At 42.6% G+C, this 25,568-nt stretch overlaps 1 protein-coding gene and 2 pseudogenes across 1 annotated transcript; 1 reads left to right on the top strand and 2 right to left on the bottom strand.

The window, feature by feature from the left end:
• Positions 1 to 1,239: 1,239 nt before the first annotated feature.
• LOC108873835 (thimet oligopeptidase-like) lies at positions 1,240 to 11,835 on the bottom strand (annotated as a pseudogene).
• Positions 11,836 to 12,600: 765 nt separating this feature from the next.
• Positions 12,601 to 18,392, bottom strand: LOC108873834 (receptor expression-enhancing protein 6-like). Its single transcript, XM_018662148.2, has 6 exons — positions 18,165 to 18,392; positions 17,407 to 17,500; positions 16,393 to 16,531; positions 16,078 to 16,246; positions 15,849 to 15,991; positions 12,601 to 13,406 (listed from the first exon to the last, which is right to left on the bottom strand). Exons 1-6 carry the CDS (start codon positions 18,343 to 18,345, stop codon positions 13,398 to 13,400), a joined length of 735 nt encoding a protein of 244 aa, XP_018517664.1. The 5' UTR covers positions 18,346 to 18,392; the 3' UTR covers positions 12,601 to 13,397.
• Positions 18,393 to 21,638: 3,246 nt separating this feature from the next.
• Positions 21,639 to 25,552, top strand: LOC108873833 (tetraspanin-33-like; annotated as a pseudogene).
• The last annotated feature ends 16 nt before the right edge of the window (positions 25,553 to 25,568 follow it).

Genomic DNA, 25,568 nt, shown 5'->3' with positions numbered 1-25,568 from the left:
CTTTAATCAAGAAACCTTTTTTAGATTACAGCTGTTTGACACCAGTTTTTGCTCCCTTCTAAAAGAAAGAGGCAGAAAGAGACTTTCCTAAAGAGGTTTTGACATAAATGAAGTGAAACAAATGAAAAAACTGTTTTGTAGCTTAAGGACTCAAAACATACAGAAACACAGTTCTGGTCCTTTAATGAAGAGAAACTCTGAACAGCAGCAGTGATGTGTTAAACCTGTGAATCTGTTTGTTCTGCACTTTTACCTTCAGGCTGTTTTTTTTCTTTAAAGCAGAGCTGTTGACGTGCAGATCTCTGAGGACGTTACATCATTAACTCCACCTGGTAAACACCTCCACCTGTCTACCTGCTGACAGTAACCAACCCTTCAGACTCTTATCAGACGGTGACGTCTGTATGAAACCAAACAGCTCATTACAATAACTCACTCAGGCTCCCCTCAGAAGTGAAGTTAGAGACTGAGTAAAAACTGCCCGGACTTTGTATCTGTTGAGAGAAGTTGGAGGTTTTTCCATTATACATTCAGAGTTTGATCATAGAAGCTTCTAAATTAATATGGTGGAAATTTGTGGGAAGAGACTGGTAAACACGACAAACTGAACGGACACAGTTGAGAATCATGGAGTGCACAGGGCTGTATACTGGGTCCTTCAGTTTTTCTGCAACTACTGCTTCATATCAGATTATTTTTAACTTATTTAACTTTCTAACCAGAAAAGCTTCTTTTGAACAGCTCAGTTCTTCATACTTCAGCAGGAGCTCTAGTTCAAAGTTATTTAGATTTTTTGCCACTCACCTAAAACACTAATTACAAACCCCTCAAAATAAATGAATACAGGTTATATGAAAGGTCCGTCCACAAACACATTCTGATCTGAACTGGCAGTTAAACAGTTGAAAATATGATTCCAGATAATCTGATTAACTAGTTTTCATTAAGAGACGATCATAGTGACTTTAAAAGAGGCAGCTCGACAAATTTAAAACCTTTTCGATTCAATTATTCAGTGAATTCATTTTGTCTTTTCATGTTTTGTCGTTAAAGAAACTGTTTGTGGACATTCAATCTCTAAGTCTATGAGTCTCGTGTTTGATCTTCCTTAACTCTCACCACATTAAATGGGAAAGTAAAGCAGGAACCAGGTGTTCAGCCTCTGTTGTTGGTGTTGTTGTGTAGCGTCAGGTATTCACACACACAGAAATCACCTCAAATCATTTTATTTACGGTCGTTTTTCCATGTTGGGTAACATTTAAACCGTTTTTTTTTTTTCTAGAAAACCTCCTCAGTCCATTGTGTGGGCCAGTGCTGGAGGGGGTGGAGGGGAGGGGGCGGAGCCGGCTGCTGTGATTGGTCAGCAGGGACACGGTGTGCCGGCGTCCAGCTCCACCGTCAGTCCTTTGCTCAGCAGGAACGCTTCCTGTTTGGGTTCCGCCCGAGGAACTTCCTCAGCATCTCGGAGGCGTCCTCAGAGCCGCCAGGCCGCAAGATGAACTTCCTGTAGTCCAGACCCACCTGAAGGACCAATCAGGAGACAGTGAGTCAGTCAGCTGACACCTAACCTGAACTGAACAGCTCAGGTGTTCTCTCCGTTCTTTAGTTAGCAGTTTTGTGAAAGGGTTTTAAAATTAAACTCTTTGTTGATCATCGTCAGCTGACACCGGCTGATACCAGCCAGAACCTACCCACAGGTGGAGGTAGCATCTGACAGGAGCCAGACTCAGACCAAGGACTCCACCTGGAGAAACGCCAACATGTGGTCGAAATGTGGCCAAAATATTTACCTGAATTAGAGCTGAACAATTGTGGGAAAATGTATTTGCAGACCAGCAGAGCAACCATCAGCAGATAACTGATAATTAGTTCTGACTTTCAGGTATTTGTTGTCTCTGTCTGTCCATCTGTGATGTTACAGAGACTGACAGAAGCCTGCAGCAGCTTTTCTGTCTATTAACGTAGTGAGTTGTCGACCTGTCTCCTCTGAGGTGGCGGCCATTTTCCTCACCACGAGCTTCCTTCCAGGTGTTTTAGTGGGTTCAGTCGCTTTAGTTTGGTTTATAATTCAATAAATTGTTTGGCTCTGGTCTGAATAATAATAATAATAATATCTGTGCTCTCATTACTTCTTCTGTTAGAGAGCAGCAGGTTTTGTACTGCAGGCTGAGGTCCTTCAAGACCTAATAAACATTCGTACTTTACATATTGGATAGAAAATAAAGGACTTCGTGTGCCTGATAATATCACACTTTGCACTTTGTGTTTTGTGTCTTTGTGGGTTTTTTTTTTAAAATTTATTTACATCATTAGTCTTTTTTGGCTCGACCACAGCAGGACCAGCCCTGTTGGCTGTTGAACTTTTCCCCGACGCCATCGCTCGTTGTTTCACAGCAGTTCTACATCGACACATGACCATCGGAAACACCAGCAGCCTGGAGCCACGATGACGTTTCACCAGGCCGGTCAGTTTTAGCACTGTGTTGAAACCTTCTAGGTTTTTAGGTGCTACTGTAGCACTGACTTATTTTATTATATTAATTATTTTGTTTGTGTATTTATTTCTTCTGTTTCTGCTGCAGCAGCTGAACCCTCTCTCTGATCTGACCTTGGGGTTCATGATTCCTTCTTGTTTGAAGCGAGCGAAGAACATGTCCATGGAGAACACCTCGCTCCACAGGTAACCGTAGTACTGAGCATCGTAACCGCCCGCCAGGTGTCCGAAGGTCGCCGGCATGTTGGTGCCTGCAAGACACAAAGGAGAGGTCAAAGGTCAGAGAGACTGGAGGAGGAAGCAGTTATTTTTCTACCAGTTCCACTCAGAGTCCAATAAATCTGTCTGAACTGCAGCTCAGTGAAAATCAACTGAAACAGTTTCATCAGGAGGATTTAAAGTCCACATTTTCTCATTTTATTTGATGTATCACTTTCTGAGCAGCACGTTTCTGTGCTCATATCATGCTGCTCTCATTGGTGACTTAAAATCAAAATGTCAAGGTCTGGTTGTAGTTCTGGACTGTGCCACTGGGTGGAGTCCTTTCTCTGTGTGCTGAGATGAGCAGCATGATTTCCTCACAGTAACACAACAGAAGTGCTTTAACCTCTACAAATCAGATGGTGGGGTAATCTGGTTCATGGTCGTATATTCCAGACTTCCCCAGACTGACAGAGAGCTGAGGAGAGTGTCTGTTAAATTACATGTGACCAAATCCAAAATGTGCCAATGTAAGGTAAAAATTCTGCAGAGGTTTAACTGAGAAATCCTCATTCACAGCTCCTGGAAATAAACTTTGGAGATTAAAAATTCCAAACCCATTTTCCTGAGAATCTTGACATCACCAGCTCTTTGACTGAACTTCACCACTTCTACGTTTATAAAAAAATGAATATAAATGTTTGGTAAACTGTAGTAAAGTAAGTGACCTGGTGAAGCAGGGATTCCCAGGACGTCCAGACAGAGTCGTCCGTATTCCTCCGCAGGGTCGAGTCCGTCCCTGGTGTGAAGAGCCTGATCCACTTTAGCCAGAACGATCTGCCTCAGGTTGAACAGACCTGCAGGAGTCAACGAGGAAAGACCACATGTCCTCAGATAAGTCCTCCTTTTATCAGACACAATATTACTGCACAGTAATTACTGTTCTGTCAACAGACGGCTTTATCCAAACCAGTGTTTCCTGTGTGGTGCGTACCGGTGTTGGCGAGCCGGGACTTGATGAGTTTGTCGAGCAGCTCGTCGGGGATGGCGTTTCCGGTCTTGTAGTGTCTGGACATCCTCTGCAGAGGCTCCTTCTCCCAAACCCAGTTCTCCAACATCTGAGACGGAGCCTCCACAAAGTCCCGCTCCACATGAGTCCCACTGAACATGGCGTAGTCCGCCTGCAAACACAGATTCATCTGAGTCGTACTAACATGGCGGCCTGTTCATTCCAACACAAAGCAGTTTTTTTCTTTAGTGTCAAATCCTCTGGTTTATCCACTGACCTCGGCACAGAGTTGGTGCATGACGTGGCCGAACTCGTGGAAGTACGTCTCCACCTCGTCGTGCTGCAGGAGAGACGGAGCGTCGGCCGTCGGCTTGCTGAAGTTGGCCACCATGGCCGCCACCGACATCTGCCGCGTGCCGTCGGGCAGCAGGCAGCCGGGCTGGAGGCCGAAACAGGCGGCGTGACCGTACTTCCCCTCCCTGCACAGGACAGGTACGACATGAAGACAGTGAGGACACCTGAGGACTGAGCTGACTGTACTGTACGGCTCAGTACGTCACATTAGCCAAAGCCACGTGTCATCTCACCTGGGGTAGAGGTCCAGGTAGAACTGGCCGACCACCTGTCCAGTGCTGCGGTCCTTCACACAGTACAGAGTGACGTCAGGATGCCAGACGGCCGCTCCGTCCACCTGCTCAAAGGACAGACCGAGTAGCTCCTGGTAGATGTCCAGCAGACCCTGAGTCACCACCTCCATGGGGAAGTACTCCTTCAGCAGGTTCTGGTCCACCGCATACTGAGTCTCCTCCACCTGAAGGAGGAGGAGGAGGAGGAGGAGGAAAAAAGGAAATTCAGGTTGGTGGACTCCTGCCTGTACAGCTCAGGAAAACAGCAGCTGTGTTTGTTAAGTTTGAACTGAAGTGTTTCTGCCTTTAAAGATTCTCTGTGTCTTATAGATCCATAAATAAATGAAAAATAAAGCTGGGGCAGCGTTGAACGGGCCACGGCTGGTTGTTTGGTACAACCTGGTAGGAGGGATTAATTAAATTATGAAGCGTTATTATGAAGTTAATGTGTGAATCATCAAACATGTTAAGTTTGGGGCAGATTGGACAAAGTATTTTTGAGTTACAGCAACTTCCTGTTCTTACTGAAGCTTTTAATAACTTTTAATCACAAAGGTCTTTAGATGATACTGACGGAGTTTGAGGTCATTAAGATAAAATCTGCAGGAGGTGTTTGTTCTAATACGACGTCTGTAAATGATGAAAAATGAGCTAAATTTGTGTATTAAAATAAAAATGGCCAATGTCCTGTAGGTATTAGGCCAGGTCAAGAGACTTTGACAAACCAAGCCCAATGACAGGGGGTTTTTGAAAAATTCCGGGGGGCGCTATCGACTCATTTTACACGTGCACAAGACCCCTAAAATATGTTTATGTTTAAACATATAAATATTCAGGTGCAATGGCCCTAATGAGATAAAAATCAGAGTGAAGCAGCTGGAGGAGTCTGGCTGTGGTTTCTCAGGTGAGCAGCTCTTACCTGGGTCATGAAGTAGCGGGTGTCCCAGGCGTGCAGCTCTCCGTTGAACGGCAGGTTTCGTTTCTGACACTCCTTCTCCTTCAGTTTGAGGATGACCGCTCGCTCCTCGTCGCCCAGAGGCTTCAGCTTACGAGCCAGCTCCTCTGAAGGACGACAGAGAGCGAGAGGAGTCAGGAAAAGAAGGTCGACTCCTCCTCGCAGTGGAAATCAAACTCTAAATGTTTTTCAAACCATTCACGCAGCAGCAGATTAAACTACCAGAAAACATGAAGCCAAGTTTGATTATTTCTGACATGAGCAGGTTTTTGTTTCAGCTGTGGTTTGTTTCAAGTCGTATCAGGTGTCAGAAAGCACAGGTAAGAAAACTGAAGCTGTCTAAACACAGAGGACGTCACTGTGGAGTCTGGTTACTTCACTGTCTGAACCAGTTTACTGAGCTCATCAGTTTATCTCCGTCTATCAGTCCGTCTGTTCAGCAGGACTCACCCAGGAAGCCAGCCACTTTCTTTCCAGACTTGGCCATGTTCATCTCCAGGACGAAGTCGGCGTGCGTGGTGAAGCCGAGCAGAGAACTCTTCTGAGCCCGAAGCTCCACCAGCTCCTTTAGGATGGACGAGTTCTCCTGAGAACAAACAGCTCAGACCTTTAGAGGAGAACTACAGTTTCCTGCTGGTCTGACCCGACGGCTCCATGTTGACTACAGCGTCATTATTACTGACTGACGTGATAAAAACACCACCTCAAGATCCAAGTTTTAATGAACCACACTGATCTCTTACATGGTTGTGAACATAAAGAACAGCTTCCTTTAGCTTCTGAGCTACAGATTATTTTCTAAAGAAACTGGTTGTTAATAAAACTGAGGAACATCTTCATGTTGCTGTTTGTAAGACAAGAAACGGCAGCTAACGCCGTCTTACCTCTTTGCAGCGGGAGTTGAAGGCCTCCTCCAGCTTCCTGCGGGTTTCTGGGACGAAGCATTTCTTCATGGTGGGGAAGTAATGAGGATACTTCAGAGTGACCTTCAGCTTCTCTCCGTCTTTCTCCAGAGAGCTCAGGAAGTCCTCAGGGAGGCCGCCTGAAAACCAACAGGTCTTAATACCAAAACAGGAAGAGGGAGAAGACCAGGTCTGAGTGACTGAAAGGTCCAGTACGGAGTGGTAGACTCACCCAGCTCGTCTCTGGTGAAGGACAGACTGGGGTGTCCTCGTTCAGGTTCTTGTTGAAGTCGATGCACAGGTTGCTCAGCTTCTTCTTGATGGTTTTGATTTCCTGTTACAGAGAAGGAGGAGATGCCAACGTTAACATCTACTGTAGAAAAACTGAAGATAATCAACATAACCAATGAGATCAAACACTGGAGCTGCTGCTGCCGAGCTTTAAACTTTTCCAGTCACCTCTTGCGTCTCTTTGGGCAAGTGGAGGCCGTTCCTCTTCCCCAGTTTGATCAGTCGTTCCATGTAACGCTTGGACTCTGCAGTGAGGCTCTCAGCATCGACCTTCTTCTGCCACAGGAAACACAAACACCCCAGTGAGAATGAGAAACACTTAGAAACAGGTTCAAATGTCATCAGAGCAGCTACCAAGTCCTACATTTACAGACATAAAGACGCTGGTTTCCACCTCCTGAGACCAGGAACCAAAACATCAGGTTTAACAGGTGAAACACGAGAGGTGGAAGCTGAGAAGGAAGCCAAGATGGCCGACAGACCGATCAACCAATCGCCTCTCCCGTTCATCTAACCTATTGATCTGTCTGCTGATTGGTCAGCTCTGCGTCCGTCCAGCTCACCTCCAGAGCGACGATCCTCTGGTAACGTCTCCCCTCATGCTCATCTCCACGTCGAACTCCGACAAGACGTTTGTCGGCCTCGGTGCTCGCCCGCCTCGGACCTCCTTACAAGGAGACACGTGCTGCGGGAAGTCCAACATGTTCCTCTGGACTGAAAAACGGGGGCGGGGTTAAACAAGAGAGGGGGTGGAGTCAGTTAGAGAAGACGCCACAGCAACATCACTTTCTTGAAATTCTTTATTTATTTATGAGGCTCTGCTCATTTCTTCTTCTGCAACAACAGCCAAAAACAATCAAATATTATGATTTTAAAAATCTCTACTGAAGCTGTAACCTGTAATTTTTTATTTTAATTAAAAAAACTTATTTCAGAACATGATCAAATTAGTATCAATGAAATTCTTGCCAAACCACTGATTAAAGAATCATTTCATGGGTTTGTTGTTTGTGTCTTTTGTTGTTAGTTGATTTTTCTAAGTGATTATTTTTTATCACATGATAAACTCTTCACTCCAGGTTTTGTTTATTTGTTGCAAGGAACAGTGAGTGTGAAAAGTGAGATAAACTTGGTATCCTATTCATTTTATAATGCATAACTTTCCGGCCATTACAAACTGTAAACAGCAGTTTTAACTCAGCGTAACATCAGTAGTCTCTGCTTTAGCTGTGCACATTCCCCAGGACAAACATGCAGCTATCAAGCTTCATTTGATCTGTATAACTGGTTTTCTTATCATTGTTTCAGTGTCAGTTTGTTTGTTGTTTACCATTCCGTCTCTACATTTTTCATTTTCCCACAGTGAGATAAGCAGCACTGACTGGTTTTTCCTTCCTCCAGCCTCTCTCTCTGACCTGATGACTCTCTGTGAATGTGGTGATGGACTACCGGAGCTGCAGTAGAAAAGTGTTTCTGTGTCGGAGGTGTTTTTCAGGTTTTCAGCTGCCTCCAAACAAAGCCTCTGAGTCTATTGTAGCTGGCAGCAGCTGGTTCAGCTGCTTTCTCTGGCAAACTGCTGATGAGTCTCTTACCTTCACATACTGACTGTGCTGACTCAGAGCTTCGCTGCACAGCTCACAATGGGACGTCCGACCTGCCTGTTGCTGTCAGTTCACGCTGTTTGACCTCTTTACATTCAGGTTCAGCGTCCGTCCGCTGTACAGAAATATCTGGAGGCTCGCTTTAAAAGAAGCCGCTCACATTGTTCCAGCTGCTATAAGAAGCTTAGGCACATTTCAGCCACTTGATTTCTGTCAGTTTTAGTCTCTGAAAACTAAAAACGAGTTTGATTTACTGGCTAGTTTTTGTATTTAGTTTGAAACTTCTCCTTGTTGGTGCATGTGTGGGTGATTTAACAAATCTCAGATATCAGAGTGTCCTTGAACGCACCGCCAAAGAACAGTTTTCCAAACCAGTGTCCTGGGTTCAGCTCAGGAAGCAGGATTAGTGGGTTAACCAGATAACTTCAGGGTTAAAACTACTGAAGATCAGTGAAAGAACCTTGACGACGTCAGATTAAAATATTCTGATTCGATGGTTTCTCACATGAAACTGGTGAAACTGATGATTTTAATTCAGCTGCTTTATACAAACTTTGACTTCAGCTCCGTCTCTGTTTCTACAGACTTTCATCTAAAAATACCTTATTTTTCACCTTAATACTGCAGAGTCAGATGGGATGATATGACCAAGAATAACTTTATTTATAAAGCAGGAACTGAACAGCCTCCTGCAGCACAATCCACCGTCAGTCTCCGTCCACAGGAGACCAGATTAATATTTAATACCTCTTTAATATTGACTGATTATTATTTGGGAGAAAAACTAAATTCAGTTGTTTTCAGACTTGAGGAGTTGCAGATCAACGACATGTTAAAGGTAAATTCGCTGTATTCATATAAAGGTTTTCTACACATATTGATCACTGAGACTCCATCAGGGTCATTTTGAGGTTCAGTATCTTGCTCAAGGGCACGACGAGGAGCCGGGGATCGAAACCCCTGACCCTCCTGATTAGTGTACAACCTGCAACTTGAATGTCTCACAAATGACGTCAACAAATCGCAGATACAGTTGCATAAACAGGTCATAAATCTGACAGTTACTGTCATGATTGATTGATCTGCTGATTATTAATCATCAGAAACGAACCGCAGGTACCGAGAGGTAAGGTTTTATATTTCTACCTTTAAAATAACAAACGATGAACTGATTTTCTGTTGAATGATCAATTAAAATCATCCCAGCTCTGCAGCTCTGGTCAGAGGTCTGGATTAGTGAACCTGGTCTAGATTAGATCAGGAGATGATGGTCTTTGTTTTACGATGTCGTTCCATTGATCATCTCCCTGCAGATTAATAAGCCTGAAGTAATATTTAATAAAATATTATCATCCTCTGATGATAGAGGAGGACTTCAGCTTTAAAACACTAACTGAACCAACAGATCCTCACGTCTGAGGAGCTGAAACACCGGAATCTTTAGTATTTTTGATTGAAAATTGATCAATCATCAAACTAATTTTCTGTCTATCACCTAATGTAAATGAAAGAAGAACAACGGAGCAGTGATGTTATTACAGTTTATCTGACTGCTTTATCTATCAGCTTATCTCCAGTCAGGTCTGCACACGTCCAGCTGATTTCACTCACAGTGACTGAACAGACCTACACCTGTATTTTTTCTACCAGACCTCAGAGACCTCCTGTAAGGACCAGCACAGGTCCAACCAGCCTAAACCAGACCAGAGGACTAATCCTGAACCAGAAGAAGTGGAAATAGCTGAGGAGGAGTGAAGGGTCTTTAAAGTCATTTCTACCTGAAACAACAGATTGATCAGCAGAAAAACAATCTGATTTATTCAGATTATAATAAATCTATAACTCTCTGGTTCCAGTTTCTCATTTGTGAAACTTTGCTGCTTTTTTTTCTCTAAAGTGAAAATAAATTAAATATATTTTGATTTGTGGCGTCACGTACGTGGAACATACAGACTCAGCATCATGTTCTCTGAGTCATGCTCTCACACTGATGTTTCATAAAAACACAAGACTTTTCTCTTTGACAGACAGACAGTGAATAACATGTTGTCGCATGTTTTTAATTCTCCAGGAGTGAAAGTGATCAGACACTTCACCGGTGTACTCGACCTCCACGTCAGCGAGGGCCTTCAGCGTGTTCTCGAAGGTGACGCCGTCGAGGTCGGAGCGCTCCGACGCGGTCATAAACCATCTTGGTGTTGGCGATGAGCTCGTCGGAAAGCTGCTGGATCTGCTCAGGGCTCAGGTCCCAACGCAGTCGGTTCTCAGAGCAGACCGGAACCGGGCTGCCAAACACCACCTCACCTGATGGACGACAAGGACGACAGGACAGGTGAGGACGTCACAGGACATCATGAGATACTCCACTTTAATTAACACCTTAGTGTATGTTCAAATGTTTTTACTGTAGATCTCTCTGTCAAGATAAAACAAGATGTTATGAGACAGGACAGGTCTCTGTAAATCACTCTGTTACAGGTAAAAGTCCTGCTCTGTCCTTACCAACAGTCAGAGCTCAACTTTTCTATGTCACATGAATGAAAACCATCTGCTTCTTCTTCATACAATGTCAGAAAACTGTGAAAATTCCTGTTATCATCTCCTACATCTCCGACTCGTCTTGTCTAAAACCCAAATGTATTCAGTTTATTCTCATATGTGAGAAGAAAAACATCAAATTCTCAAATATTTGGACATAACAAGTGAAAACATCAAACTGTTTTACTGTTTAAAGCTGGAGTTCCTGGCTCTGTGAGAAGCTCTCATCTTACAAACTTCGTTCAAATATCTGCTAAATTTAAAAGTGACTCACTGGACTAAACACAAACCCTGAAACAACACGTGACAACACCAGACAGAACTTTTATCTAACTTTATCTAAACCCGTGTTTTCTGGAGAATCAGCCAAGTGCCGGACTCATCAGCAGATCAGGACCGTTTGGAAAAGGTTTTCAGTCTTGTTGAAAGAGATGATGCCAGTTTGCTTTCTCACCAAAAACAGTGACAGAGTGAAGGAGGGCTGTTTGGGGATCAGCTGTTTCAGCCGATTTCATTAACAGATTATGGCGAATTAGATAAAATATTCAGTTTTGTTTTAAGCGTTTTAAAAAGGTTCAACGACGATGTGTTTTCTTTAAATTGACAGATTTTTAAACGGAGTTCGGCGCATTTTTTTTCTCATGCAGTTATGACAGGAGGCTCCGGGAGACACATCTGTCACCCAAGCTGTGTCTGTGGATGAAATTACAGCCTCCAGTCAGTCAGTTAGTTATTTAATTAGTCAGCTAGTTAGTTAGCAGGGTCGTTAGTCGGTTGGTAAGTTAGTTAGCTAGCTCAGTGAGTAAGCACAGCGAGCTAACATGCTACATAAACAGCAGAGAATAAAGTCAAAACTGCGGAAAAACGAGCCGCAGGTTTAACCCACACACCGGCTTTCTCCCGGCTGTTACCCACTAAACCGACAGACACGTTACCCCTCAGGTGAATTTGAATTACCTGGCTCAGGTGACTGTAGCCTGCAGCACAGCAGCTAGCTAACGTTAGCACTAAGACGCTAATTATCTATAAATGAACACAGAGACAAACGGAGAGAGAAAAGCCGCCGCTCGCAGAAATAATTTCACTCTAACGTGTGTCCGTTACCTTAAAAACGAGAGGAGATGACTCACCTGTCGGCCCCATGTTTAATAGATCGTGTGCAGGTTCGTTAGTGTGGTTCACTGGTGGAGCTTCAGGGCTACAGCGGCTACAAAAGGAAAAAAGTACTTCCGGTCACAGATTTCAAAATAAAATCCTAACCGAGGATTAAAGCTAAAACGAACTGAAGATTTACAGTCAGAAGAAAAACATTAAAGTACAAAGACACAGGGTTTTTCATTTTTAATTTTTATCATTGTGTATTATTTCACTCACTTACTTGCTCTACTTGCTGTTTAATTGTAATTTAATATCTCATAGATTTCTAATGTGATTTATAGTGTATTGAACTGTAAATTCTCCATCTTCTTTTTAACACTGTGTTCCATTTATGAGTTTACCGCATTTTTAACGCAAAATCTCAATCTGAAAAGTAACCGGTAACTAAATCCGTAAAAAGTACAGTATTATTCTGACTTTAAAGTAATGGAGTAGAGGTATCGTAAGATGGAAATACTAAAGTAAAGTACAAGTACCTCAGAATTGTACTTAAATACAATAATTGGGTCAATACGAAGTTACTAAGTACTTAGTTACTTTCCAGCCTGATTCTGAAGATGAATGTTTGACTAAACGTGTGATAGTATAAGTTTCATGTTTTCAGTCTTTTATTCTGAAGTCGTTTCCGGCTGCACTGACAGTTGTTGTTTTTTTTAAACTAACTTTATTTAAAACATCATTTGCTTGAGATCAGACTGGAAACGGTGAAGCTCATCTCCTCAGAAAACACTTCCTGTTTCCTCTTGAACTGAACTTAATGAGGCTTTTATACATTTTTATATTTATTTAATAAATTGTATTAAAACTTGCTGCTTCACAGAGAATCATTTTATTTCATTCAGATCAGAACTTTTTATTTCTTATCATCATGTAAAGGTCATAATGTCATTTATAAACAAATAATAAATAAATAGATAAATAACAACAACATAGTGATGAGAAACACAGAGAACCAGAACCAGAACCAGAACCAGAACCAGGGGCAGTACCAGAAATGGGGTTTGACCCAAGACCAGCACTAGAACCAGGACTGTGACCAAATTCAGAATCAGGACCTTTAGATTAAAACGAGGACCAGAACTGAGACCAAGACTAGGTCAGGGTTCAGGACCAGGACCAGAACAAGGGGCAGGAAAAATAATAACTGCTGCAGTTTTTATACTCGGACCAAAATACAAGTGGAAGTGGTCCTAAAACACACACACACACACACACACACACAATAAAAACAAATAAATAAATAAAGTGCAGCTGTGACTCAGCTGTTTAAACCTCAGCAGCTGTTTCTGTCATTATCATGTTCTGCTCTGATGGAAACGTCGCCCCCTGGTGGAGAACCTGATCAACACTAACAGCTGGTTCCAGGTGCTTCTCATCTAAACAAGCAAAAACATCCATAAATATAAACAAACTGAAAACAACAATAAGAAACATCAGTGTGGTGCAGGGTCAGAGGTTTCTACTCTGTGACTCTGTGACTTCCTGTTAGACTGCTGTAGAAATATAACGTATCTCATATAAAAAAGAATTCAGTCTCTTTGACAGGAGGATTTTTCCTGTTGGGATCCATCAGGATGGAAGATGATTCCTCACCGAGTCTCCTCCTCTTCCTCTGCTGCTGCTACCTGGACTGAAAACCAAGAAACAAGCTGCTCAAGTCACAAACTGTTTTATGGATTTATGATTTAACCATTAAATCTAAAAGTAATAACCGTAATAGACAGTAAATGTCTTCTGTTTTCATTCAGATAAGAGAGTCTATGTGAACTCTGTCAGACTGTGTGACAGCAGGTCGGTTGTTTTCCAGTGATTTTGACTTAACAAACTTTATTCCACAGGATTACAAAGACATTATTCTGTCAGCACGAGGAAGTAACTGTTTTAAGATCTTAAAATACCCAAGACAAGATCACAAAACTTTACACAGTTCGTTTCAACATGAAATAATCCAACAAGTCCTCCGACCTGAACGGCCGCTTGTTCCTGCCCTCAGATACGTCCCATAAGAGCGTACCCGAGGACAACGAACCGGAGCTACAGCTCTGTATAAGCTGTGGCACCAACAACGTATGTGGTTGTTTTTACTGGAGGACAGTCTCTCTGTGACTTACCATCAGTCTACACTGACTTCATCCTGATGGGCAGACATGTGACACAAACAGGCAAAAAATAAAAACAAGTAAAACGTCACATAAGAAAACTTTACCACTTTACTTCTCCCTCTCTTATAAAGAATTTAGAGAAACTTCTACACAGTTTAGACTTTAGATGAACAGAAAACTGTAATTCCTTTTCTATTATTCTTTGTAATGTTTTAAAAACCAATAAGCAGATCAGTCAGGGAGCGCTGAAGCTATTAAGAGCAGCAGGTGAGGATGGGGGAGGAGGGATGGGAGGGGGTGTTAGATCTCCAGCTCCATCTGCTGCTGCAGCCAAATCTGCAGTCCAGCACCACCACCGAAGAAGAAAGCAGCTTTAGCTTTAAACCATGACAGGGCTGATGTTTTGTACGAGGGTCATTGGGGTTCAGGCTACTTCTCTTCACACCACATTCACTGTCTGTAAAACACACTACTGACACCAAACCAGTGGACTTACCAAGTACTGGTTAACCCAGGAAAGGCTGGAACAGGTGACAAGACAGCTGGGTTAGCACGTTTAGTCCTCATGTGCTAACTACTTTACATTATATAAACCAACGAACGTATCACACAAAATCAGAGTCTACGCTCAGAACCTTTCACAGCAGGACAACATTAGCTTCTCATGTTAACGTTGCTCACTTCTCTCTACCTGTGGAGCTAATGTTGTGTATATCCTCATTTAGCATCATCACTGCTACCAGCTGCTGTAACATGCATCATGTTAGTTGATAGGTTCTCACAGGTTTCCAGCAGCTGCTTTAAACATTTCTGGGCCAGTTTCTGCTGTGACTTTAAAGTTTGTCCTAAGGGTGGAGAAAGAAGGTTGTACAGTCATTAAACTCTAAAACCTCAGCTATAATCCTTTGCCAACACACAAACAGAAATGTAGTTGTCCTTATTTTTACTCTTTCTAGTCCAACTCCAGGATGAAGGCACTGTAGGTGAGCAGACCATACATAGACAGGTACAAAGTATAATACTGTCTTAAAGTTCATCCTCTGGAGAGCAGGAATGTGATGAAGAAACCTGGACGGACAGACGGACAAAACAACCATCCCACAGCCCTGCCAAGCAAGACCACACTGAGAATATCTGACAAAATGAAGATACAGCAAGTCTAAAAGGCCTAAACCCAGAAACAGCAAATCACATCCAGAAACTGGAGCCGAGAACAGACCTCAACACTCAGGAAGGTGCTCAACATCTATGTGATCTATCTCTATGAGGAGAGGAGGAATCCGCTGTTAGAGTAATGCATTGGTGTGCTTATTATACTGAGCTGGAGTCAGGGTGTAATTAGCGTAGTTTAGCATAGTGACTGGAAGCAGGGGGAAACTGTTAGCCTAGCTCTGTACAAAGATCAAGAATACAGACAGCAACACCTCTGATCTCAGATTATGATGCATGTCATTGTTTAATTTCTACACAAAGAGAAAAGCACAGATGACAAAACAACAATCCACCTGCTGAGGAAGACTGTGTGATGTGATTGAAAGCTCCAGAACAGCTACTGTGGTGAGACTGTTTTTGACAGCAGCTGTTTTCAACGTCAAGAAAGAAAATCTCTCCAAACTGTTGTGTTTGTTTCCAGATTATTGATTTAAACAAACACACAAATAGAAACTTTAGCTCATCTCATCAGTTTTTCTTTTCGAAGGTTTTGGGGTTTTCGTCTCAGTTTCATTGTGGAGAAAGGTCAATAAATATTTTAAGCCATAGTTTTCATAATAGATAATCTGTCTGTCATGGATGGTGTGATGTGACTGGTCAGATGTGAAACCATCATCTAAAGTTTTCTCTTACTTCTGTCTTCAGATGTGGTCGTATGAAATCCAAACATGTCTAAAGGTAGAAGTGTTGATTTCTGACTTTGTTTAAATGACTCAGAGTTCTTTAAGGTGGACTAGTTAGTCGTGGCAGATACGTACCGGCCGTTCGTCACTCGGCTGTGATGGAGCTGTTTTAGATGATGATGCTGCCGTTGATGAGCTTGGTAAACTTTTAGCTTCAGACTGAGCAACCGGCGACACCGGAGTCACCAGAGCTTTATTCTTCACCAGGTTGGACAAGACTGAAGAGAAGAACAGGAATATTTAATCTGATTTTTAACAAGGTTTTATGCTGGACTGGTGTGTTACTAACTACACTGGTCTGTACCTTCTCTGGTGAGGTTCTCGGCGGCGCTCATGGCCTTCCCACTGAGATTGCTCACCATGTTGTCCACCGTGGCCTCATGGCGGAGGAAGACGGGCCGAACCACTTTGTTGTAGATGACCTGGGAGCCGTTCCATGACATCGGGGCCATGCACCACAACAGGAAGAGACACTGGAACCACAGAGGATAGACCAACAGAGGGACGTTTGTTTAGTTTTATTGTCCTCCAACATCCAGGACAGAACAAACATTTAAATAAAATCGAAGTGAGAATATCAATGCTGTGAGGCTGTGACACAGGTTCTATGTTTTCTCACCTTAAAAGCGTAGTAAAATGGAAACCAGTAGAGGAAAATATCGGAGAAGAACTCGCCCAAGCTGAAGACGCCATACACCACCCAGTACGTCAGCCATTTTGTGTCGTCTTCTTTGCTTGGACTTTCGATGGCTTTGATTCTGCAGATACAAGTGGAAATGACCAGAGACCCTGTTTACACCTGGATTTAACCCGTGACCTGCATAATAACATCTGAACACCTAGCGTCTGTTCTCTCTGTTTTTAATTTGGATCTCAACGTGCAGAGGTTAAAGGAAGTGATGCAGGAAACAATCAGGAGTCGTTGTTGGATTTTTTGACAACTGTGACTGATTTCAGTGCATCCTCCATTCAGAATTAACAGTGATTCAACTGTTGAAATCATCCAAACCTACTTATAGGTGGGAACAATGTTTAATGACAGACGCTGATCTACTGAAAACACCAGTGTGACCTGCTATCTAACTTTAGACAAGATCTCAACAAACTCAACATTAAACCACTGACAGATGAAGTGAATAACATCTGGTTACAGTCCAGTGTTCTGCAGGGAAACACTCCTCCTTCATTCATCTGGATTTTACTTTGACATTTACCGCCCACCTAAACATTGCTGTAACTCCCCAGATCCCAATCTGATTCAGTATCTGAGGAGCCTGCCTTATTATGTATAGGTCCCTCTTGTGTTGCCCAAACAGCTCTGACCAGTAGGGGCATGGATGCAGGACCTCTGGCGGTGTCCTGTGGTGTCTGGCACTTGGACATTGGCAGTGGTTCCTGTGGGTCCTGTGGGTGCAGGGCTCCATGGATCTAGTTTGTTCCGGATCATCCCACAGATGCTGGTTTAGATGCTGGATCAGATCGGGATCCAGATGAATGAAGGAGCCAGGGTTTCCCTGCAGAACATTGGACTGTAACCAGATATTATTCACGTCATCTGTCAGTGGTTTAATGTTGTCTCTGTGAAGGAGGGAACTGCAACAAGCAGAGCACTGTCAAAATAAGAAACACTCACGAATAATAAGCTGGATAGACGAAACCGATCAGGTTGCAGAGCAGGGAGGCACCATATCCATACACCAGGTAGAGTCCAGTCACTGAGACGGCACCTGACGACAGACACATTTAAAAACATGTTATAAAGCACAGCTGAAGTAAACAGACAGCTCAGGTGTTTTCCAGTAGAATTATGTTTTAAGACGAGACTTAAAAGATGACAAGGATTCAGATAGGATTATTTCCTCAGAGCCTCAGGTCCTAAAGACTCTGTTGCCTTTAGTTTTCAGCCTGGTCTCTGGAACAGTCAGGAGATCTCTGCCTGAGGATCTCCAGGTTCATTAAAGAACTAAAATATAATCAGGAGCCATGAAGAGTCTTAGAGGCGATCAACAAGATCTTAAAATCAACAGGGAGTCAGCGTAAAGCGGCTGAAACAGGTGTGATGTGGTTGTTCCTCTTAGTTCCAGTTAGAAGACGAGATCTGAACAGTCTGTGGTCGATTCAGACGTTTTTGGTTGAGATGAAAACATGTACTGTTTCTGCATCTCTAGAATTTAAAATCTTCTTTTTGAAATATTTCCAAGGTGATAAAAACAAATTTAGACAAGCTGTGTGATGAATGATTAAAACAGTGCCATCAAACATGGATGTGGACAGACTTTAAGAAGAAGGTTGAGAAACAAACACTGTGTGATAAATGACTGATTCTCCTGCAGATATTCAGATGTCACCTGTCAGATCCAGACAGGAAGTTGAGTAAAAAACGTGTCCTACCTCTGATCAGCTTATGTTGCTGTTCACTCATGGAGGCCGCTCTGCTCTGCTGTCGCTCTCTGACGATAATCTGCTTTAACTTCGCTGCACAGGCTGAGGGACACTGTGCACCAGGCACTACACTGACATCATGTCCTGCCTCAGTGTGTGTGTGTGTGTTACTGATCCACTGTATGAGCATCAGTGTGGTATGAATAGACTGCTGTTCCCTGCTCAGTTAAACTCCTCTGCTGTAACAAACTGATTCTACTGCAGGACTGCGAGGTTTCATCGATACTTAGTTTATTTATCTTCATATTTTTTATATATTCAAGCTCTGACTGCCATAAAATATCAGCCATAATCAATTAACATTAGTTTTGTGAAACTACTGATTGGTAAATCAACCAGAGAATTACTACAAAACCAGAGTCTGATAAAACCGAACAGAAACTGTTGTTTGGATAAAAGCCAAAGTGCAACAGACTGAGTGAATAAACTCTGGTGTGAAGCATGAAGGCAGGAAACATCAGATTTGTGTGAAGCAATGAGGAGGCTTGACTTTCCTCATATTAACAAACAGAAACAAACAAAGGCTGCAGTCGAAATGAAGATTCCAAACTGAGGTAAATGACCTGAAGAGTCAGCCACGATCAGAGCTGGTCCAGGTCTCTACATGTTCAGGATGGGAGCTAATGTCATCCCACAATTCTTTGCAGGATGACATTAGTTGGTTGGTTGGTTTAAAAAACGCCTGGCTGTTATTACAGATCTCCATCCTCTCTGTCCAACCTGGAGGACAGGACACGCCCACTGATGATGTCACAGTTCACACCTGGAAACCTGATGTTTTTTGGTTCCAGTTAGAAACTGACTTTCCAGGTTCACAACCAGTTTATTTTCAGTTGAAATGATCTGATCAGATCTGTCAGTTTATTAGGAACACCCAGCAGTAATCCTCCTTTATACAGTAAAACTATTACAGTTTTACTGAAACTATAGAGGAATTGATTCTAACTTTAAGCTGCAGTTCATTCATTATACAGAGAGGTGTTTCTGTTGTTTAGCCTACCCTCACTGATGTGACAGAAGAGTAGAAACACTCTATAACCTCGTCCTGAACATCGACTGATTTAGTTTTTAACTGGGTGCAGCTAATAAACTGCCAACTGAGTGTGTAACAACACATCTGAATGTGATGATTGTTTTGGAGAATAATCAACAACTGCTGCCTGAATCCTCAAGGAAGTTCCTGCTGAAAGTATCTGAATATCACCTGAAGGAAAAAACTTCCACTTATCATACAATACATTAAATGTAAAGGACTGATGCATAAAATCTACAGACCACATCCATGTGTCTAAGAACAAGACTGTAGACCAGCTGTGGGTCGAACCAGCATCTGTGCTAGGTTCACTGTCAGCTCAGTTTGTCAGGAATTCATATATTCTCTTCTTTCTGACTGTGGGATGAGAAGATTGAGGTCAATCTCATTTCAGGAAACAGAAATGTTACGTGCCTGAACTCTTCCTTGGCCACGTCAGCACATCATGTGACATAATCTCATCTTACAAAGTGGTTTTCTAACTTGTTAACAACAGCTGATTCAGAAGTTACAGATACTTCATGTGTTGTGGTGTTTGTTCCCAGCTGATGAATCTCCTGTATTCCCTCTGTTTTCACTCTGTGTTTGGTCTCCACCTCCTTCAGCTGCTCTCTGACTGAGTCTGTCTGCTGTTTGCTGCTCAGCAGCTGGAGGACAGAGGAGTTTTACAGCTGTTCCTCAGACAGGAAATGAGCCGCTAAACCAAAACTAGGAGCTAATGAGACTAAAAAGCTCCATACAGCTGCAGACAGAGACAATATCATTCACCTTACATGCAGTCATTAGATCCTTTGTTAATATAAATACTGATTAGAGCAGCTTTAAGAGCTTAAGTAGAGAAAATCAACTGCAGCACAGACACTGACCCAGAAAACATTTACAGGTTCATGTTTCCAGACAGCAGTAGCTGCCATTTGGCTTCATGTTCACAGGAGGATTAACTGAATCCTCTACAGTTTTCCATTGACATGCAACAGGTAGGTACAAACCAAGTGAATATACAAACAGATCGACAGCAGAATCATCCAGAACATGTTTGTCATGAGCCGAACAGAGTGAAGAAGAAGAAGAAGAACAGAGCTCACGTACCAAATGCGAGGATCTTCTTCTTTATACCTGTTTTCTCCTCCACCTTCCCCAGGAAATCTGTCACCACGTTTTTCTCATTCAGGAACTTTTCAGCTCGGTCTTTGATGGAGGTGAGGATGTCCAGCAGACCCATGGTCCTCAATCAGGTCCTCAAATAACAGAGGAGGAGGCAGAGGGAAAAGTGACTGGTGTGGAGAGGAAACACAACAGAGTGTAATCCTCCAACCGCCGGGATCTGCTTTAATGAGGAGGGAGGAGGGGAGGAGGAGGGAGGAGGGAGAGGAGGCACAAAAAGAAGAGACAGAGCAGAGAAGGACGAGATGAATGAGATGATTTTCAGTTACAACCAACATCTCAACATTTTCCTCCAAACTGAGACAAAACGAGGCTGAAAACCAGCAGATGATCTGACACCACGCTCAGCAGGAAGACAGAGGTGACTCACCCATAATGCATCAGGACATGACTGTCCTGATGCATTATGGGTAGGTTTAGGTCAGAGTCAAGGGGTCTTATGTTCTTCAAAATAAAAATAAAAAAGATAACATCAGCCACCTGTTAAATAACCAGTGTGTAGGATTTAGAGCCATCTAGTGGTGACGCTGCAGACTGCAACCAACTGAATACCCCTGCCCTCACCTGTCCCTTTCAAAGTAGAACCTACGGTGGCCTTCGGGGGACATAAAGACACTTTCTAGACCCAGTATTTGTTTTTTCTGTTTGTCTGGGTTACGGTAGAAACATGACAGTTCAACATGGAGGAGGAGCTGTAAACTGTAGATATGACGGCTCATTCTGATCGAATAAAAACACAACGACTCAGTTTCAGATGATTATACACTAATGAAAACATTATTATAAATATTTCTGCCAATAGATTCCTGTAATCATTTTAAAGATTCATTTTTATGCATTTTTCATTAAGCTCATGAATTTAAGCTTTTAAACAGTTTAAAGAAACATTCTTTGCAGTCTTACAGAAACCTTTTTTTCTTCCTAGCTGACGTTGCGACTGGTTAGCACTCACTGGTAAAAGCAAAACAGCTTTTCTGTGCTGCCCAGAAATAGTGAAAATAGGTAGTCATGGTCGTCTGTTTGCCCCTTAGCTAATGTCACTGTAAATACTGAGTGTGTTCCAGAGGGAATAATGAAACATTGTCCAATAGGCAGACCTCCATGAAATGTGCTGCTCTCCAGAGGATGAACCCTTTACATGTTAATGATCCATGATCTTTCCTCAGGACAAACTTCACCTGGTCAGACTGTCAGAGCAGATAAATCATAAGGGTGTAATGAGCCCTGCAGCCTGTAGGAGACGCTAACAGCAGTTTCCTTATTGAAGCAGCAGATGTGATGTGATCTGACAGCGACGGGCCCAGACCTCCTCCCTCCCTCCCTGTGATGACAGGATGACAGCAGCAGTACAGGAGGGGATGAGCCTCTGTGGAGTGGAATGCATCCCAACAGGCCGACACATGTCTTACCTGCAGTCATATCAGCAGATAACAAACCTCCACCAGCCTCTCACTACTGTCTGACCAAACCACAGAGCTGCTGAGGGGAGATGAGAGGATACAGAGGCATCAAGTACACTTTATTCATCTGCTGCTACGTCTTCTGGGTGAGTCTCTCTGTCCAAACTGTTCATGTTCCTTCACAGATTCATCAGTGTGCTCACTTTCAGCCGTGAATGCTCTGAAACCTGTTGCTCAATCAGGGTTTGCCACGAGTGATTTCAACACAACGCAACATTTCACAGGAAACAGACCGTTTGAAAACATTTGAATAATATGAATTTATTTGTTTGATTCCTGCTGAAGTTCTTCATTTATACATTTAATGTAAAAAACATGACATGAGTTTATTCCCAGTGAACCTGTCAGTGCTGTTTGGTCTTGTTTTAACACAGTGTTGTTGTCAAAACTCTGATGTTCAGATGGATCAGTTTCATCATGTCCAGGACAGAAACTGTCACTTTAAATGTTAAAGTGTCTATTTTGTCTGTTTCTGTGACTCTGCAGGTCGTGAGCGCCGTCCTCATAGCAGTGGGGATCTACGCCAAGATCGCCAAGGAGAAAGGTAGGTCCAAAAATAATGATAACAGCCTGAACTGATTCTGTTGAATCCTGTCTACTGCAGGAACCTGTTCCGTTCTCCTCCCCTGAACTTTAAGAACCTTGTGAGTCTTTTGTATGACGAGTCTTTCGTTCTTTACTGTATTTTACAAACCAGAATAACTCGGCAGTAAAAAGACGACGTTATATTTCTGTTAAGTTTGATTGATTTTGGTCAGGTCAACACCTGTGAGCGGCTACAGAAAGCCAAAAGGTACATTAAAGGCAAAGTGCAGTGATTTAATCTCCAGACAAGGAAATAAAACTAGATCAGAGGTTTTAAGGCTTTAAGGTTGTTCAACTATATAAAATAAAAAGATGAAAGGTTAGGGTTGGATTAAACACCACTTCCCAAACAGTTTCTTGATTTCGTTCCAGGGGACAATTTGGGGACAAAGACTAAGGACCAACTAAGTGGGGACGGCTTGTCCAAGTGGGGACAAAAGCTGCTTTTTGGGTCAGTTAATGGCCAAGGTTTGGGTTAGGGTCTCCAAAAGTGACCAAGTTCAACAGTATTTGTGTTTGTGTGTGTTTTTGTAACCTCTTTGGGACCTTTTCCAGTAGAAACACTGATCTTGCTGGCACCTATAGTCCTCATGGGACTAAAGCTTGACCCTTATGCGGTAAAACACACATCTGAGGTTCTGGTTAAGGTTAGAGGTGTGAACTGGGGTTAGGATCAGGATTCAGGTTAGATATCTGTACAAACTTGTGAGTACAGTGTAAGTGTGTGTGTGTGTGTGTGCCTATAAAAACAATGCTCTGCTGATAACATTCCTGAGGATGAACCACAAAAAGCTTATCAGACATGTTTCAACCATCACTGTTACGTACAATGGTTAGAATTTAACTCTGTGTGTGTCTGTATGTGTGTTGTGTTGTGCAGATGTTGTCGACACCCTGACAGTCGATCCAGCTCTGCTGTTGATCGTCGTCGGCTCGGTGATGTTCCTCATCACGTTCCTTGGATGTTTCGGGGCACTGCGTAACGCACCTGCCTACTGAAGATGGTATGACGTGGTACTCTTAACATTTACTCAAGTAGAAATACCAATACCACGAAGTAAAAAATACTCCATTACAAGTTAAAGTCCTGCATCTAAAGTCCTAATTAAGTAAAAGTCTAAATGTGTTATCAGATCATTGATCCCGAGTCATTAGCTGGTTTGTAACTACATCAGATAGTTTAGTCCACTGGTTCCCAACAGAAGGGTCAGGCTCCTTCAAGGGGTCATCAGATAAATCTCAGGGGTTAAAGTACGTCTTACCGTTCACGATGTCTGTTGTAACGGGTTGTTGTTGTTCCTGTAGTTTCTGGGGATCCTGGTCTGTCCTGCTGCTGCAGATCGCTGCCGGAGTCGTGGGATATCTCTTCACAGACATGGTAACATCACACAGCTCTAACAGGACAGGAAATATAGCAAAACATCACCAGTGGACGACACGCTCAGATCCTCTATTGCACAGTGTAGAAACACTCTAGTAAAAGTCCTGCATTCAGATTTTTACTTGGGTAAAAGTCAAAATAAAGTGCTTTTACCACAAGTAAAAGCACTTGCTCTGTAGAATAAAATACATAATGTCCCTGCATTAATGTGTTTGATTGAATTTATTTACTGTCGTGTAGCTCCTTTGAGGATCAATAAAGTCTTATTTTCTTCCTCATCTACAGAAAAACATCATCATTGATTTGTTGTTTATGTTTTATATTTTTTATTCTTAATATGCAGAGTAACTAAAGTTACCTAATAAAATTAGTGCAGTAAAATAACAATGCGCCTGAACTTTGTAGAGGAATAAAGTAGCAGAGAATGTAAAAAAAATATACTCAAGTAAGTGCAGGTACCTCAAAATTGAACTTAAATACAGAGATTGAGAAAACGTAATTAGTTACTTACCATCACTGAGAAATCAGACATCAGGTCCTCCATCTTGAATCAAACTTGATGCTGCTGTTGTTCAGGTAATGGAAAGGACGGAGAGGCTGATGATGAAGGCCATCGTTCGATACAGGAGGACCAGGACCTGGAGAACGCCATCGACTTCATCCAGAAGAAGGTGAAGAAGAAGAAGGATGATGATGATTTCTGTCCTGAAAAACTGAGAGGCAGCATCAGGTCTTTACAGTCCAGTCTGTTGGTGGTGTTGTACTGAGAGACTGTTGCCGTCTTTGCAGTTTCAGTGCTGTGGAGTGGAGAGCTATAAGGACTGGTCCCATAACGTCTACTTTGAGTGTTCAGACACCAACCCCAGTCTGGAGGCCTGTGGAGTTCCCTTCTCTTGCTGCATTCACCAGCAGAACCAGGTCAGAACCAACACCTGAATGGTCTTTGTGGTCCCCAGGTCACAGGTTTATAACATGACCTTTGGACACCTGGAGTTTGGGTGTACTCTTCACTTCCAAAATAACCCTGAATTAAGTATCTAGAAACAGGACAAACACTAAACATCTGTCTTGGTTTAGTTGTTGGTTGTGTTGTTACTTCTACAGTTTAAAAGGTTTAAATGCACTGAACTACAGTTTGTCATCAGTAATACAAGAATGAACAACAGGATATCATCTGCATATGTGTAAATATTAACCTCATGTTTTTTTGACCAACACTTTGAACAAACAACATCCTGATCATTTGTTTTCTTAGAGTTTTGAATGATGTGGAGATACTAGAGGAAATCTCCACTAGAGGAAGATTATGGAGTCACTCCATAATCAGAAATGGGATATTCTGAAATTTCTGCTACTAGTGAAGCAAAAATAATGGATTTTACACTAGATTATTTCAGAGATTGTCTCTTGAAAATCAGCCCATTATCTTCTGAATTTCTTGTGTTAAAGAAATATATTAAAAAAAAAAATTTGCGCTTTCCTAGCATCTGGGGAGCATAAACACCCACAGAACTTTATAAAAATGTGGCCTGTATTTGTTTATCAATCCATATTTTGGGGGATTTCCATGAAAACTGCACAGGAGATAAAGAGGAGAAAAAGAGTCTTATCTACTGTAATTTCCTCCTGCAGACGGTGCTGAACACCATGTGTGGTTATGGGATGCAGCAGTTGGAGGAGCGTTCAGCCGGTCAGGATGTCTTCACCATTGGCTGTCTGGGAGAAAATCG

This window comes from Lates calcarifer, unplaced genomic scaffold (genome assembly GCF_001640805.2).
Source record: "Lates calcarifer isolate ASB-BC8 unplaced genomic scaffold, TLL_Latcal_v3 _unitig_5135_quiver_2730, whole genome shotgun sequence".
Taxonomy (NCBI): Eukaryota; Metazoa; Chordata; class Actinopteri; family Centropomidae; genus Lates; species Lates calcarifer.
This window is presented reverse-complemented; position numbering and strand designations above follow the sequence as displayed.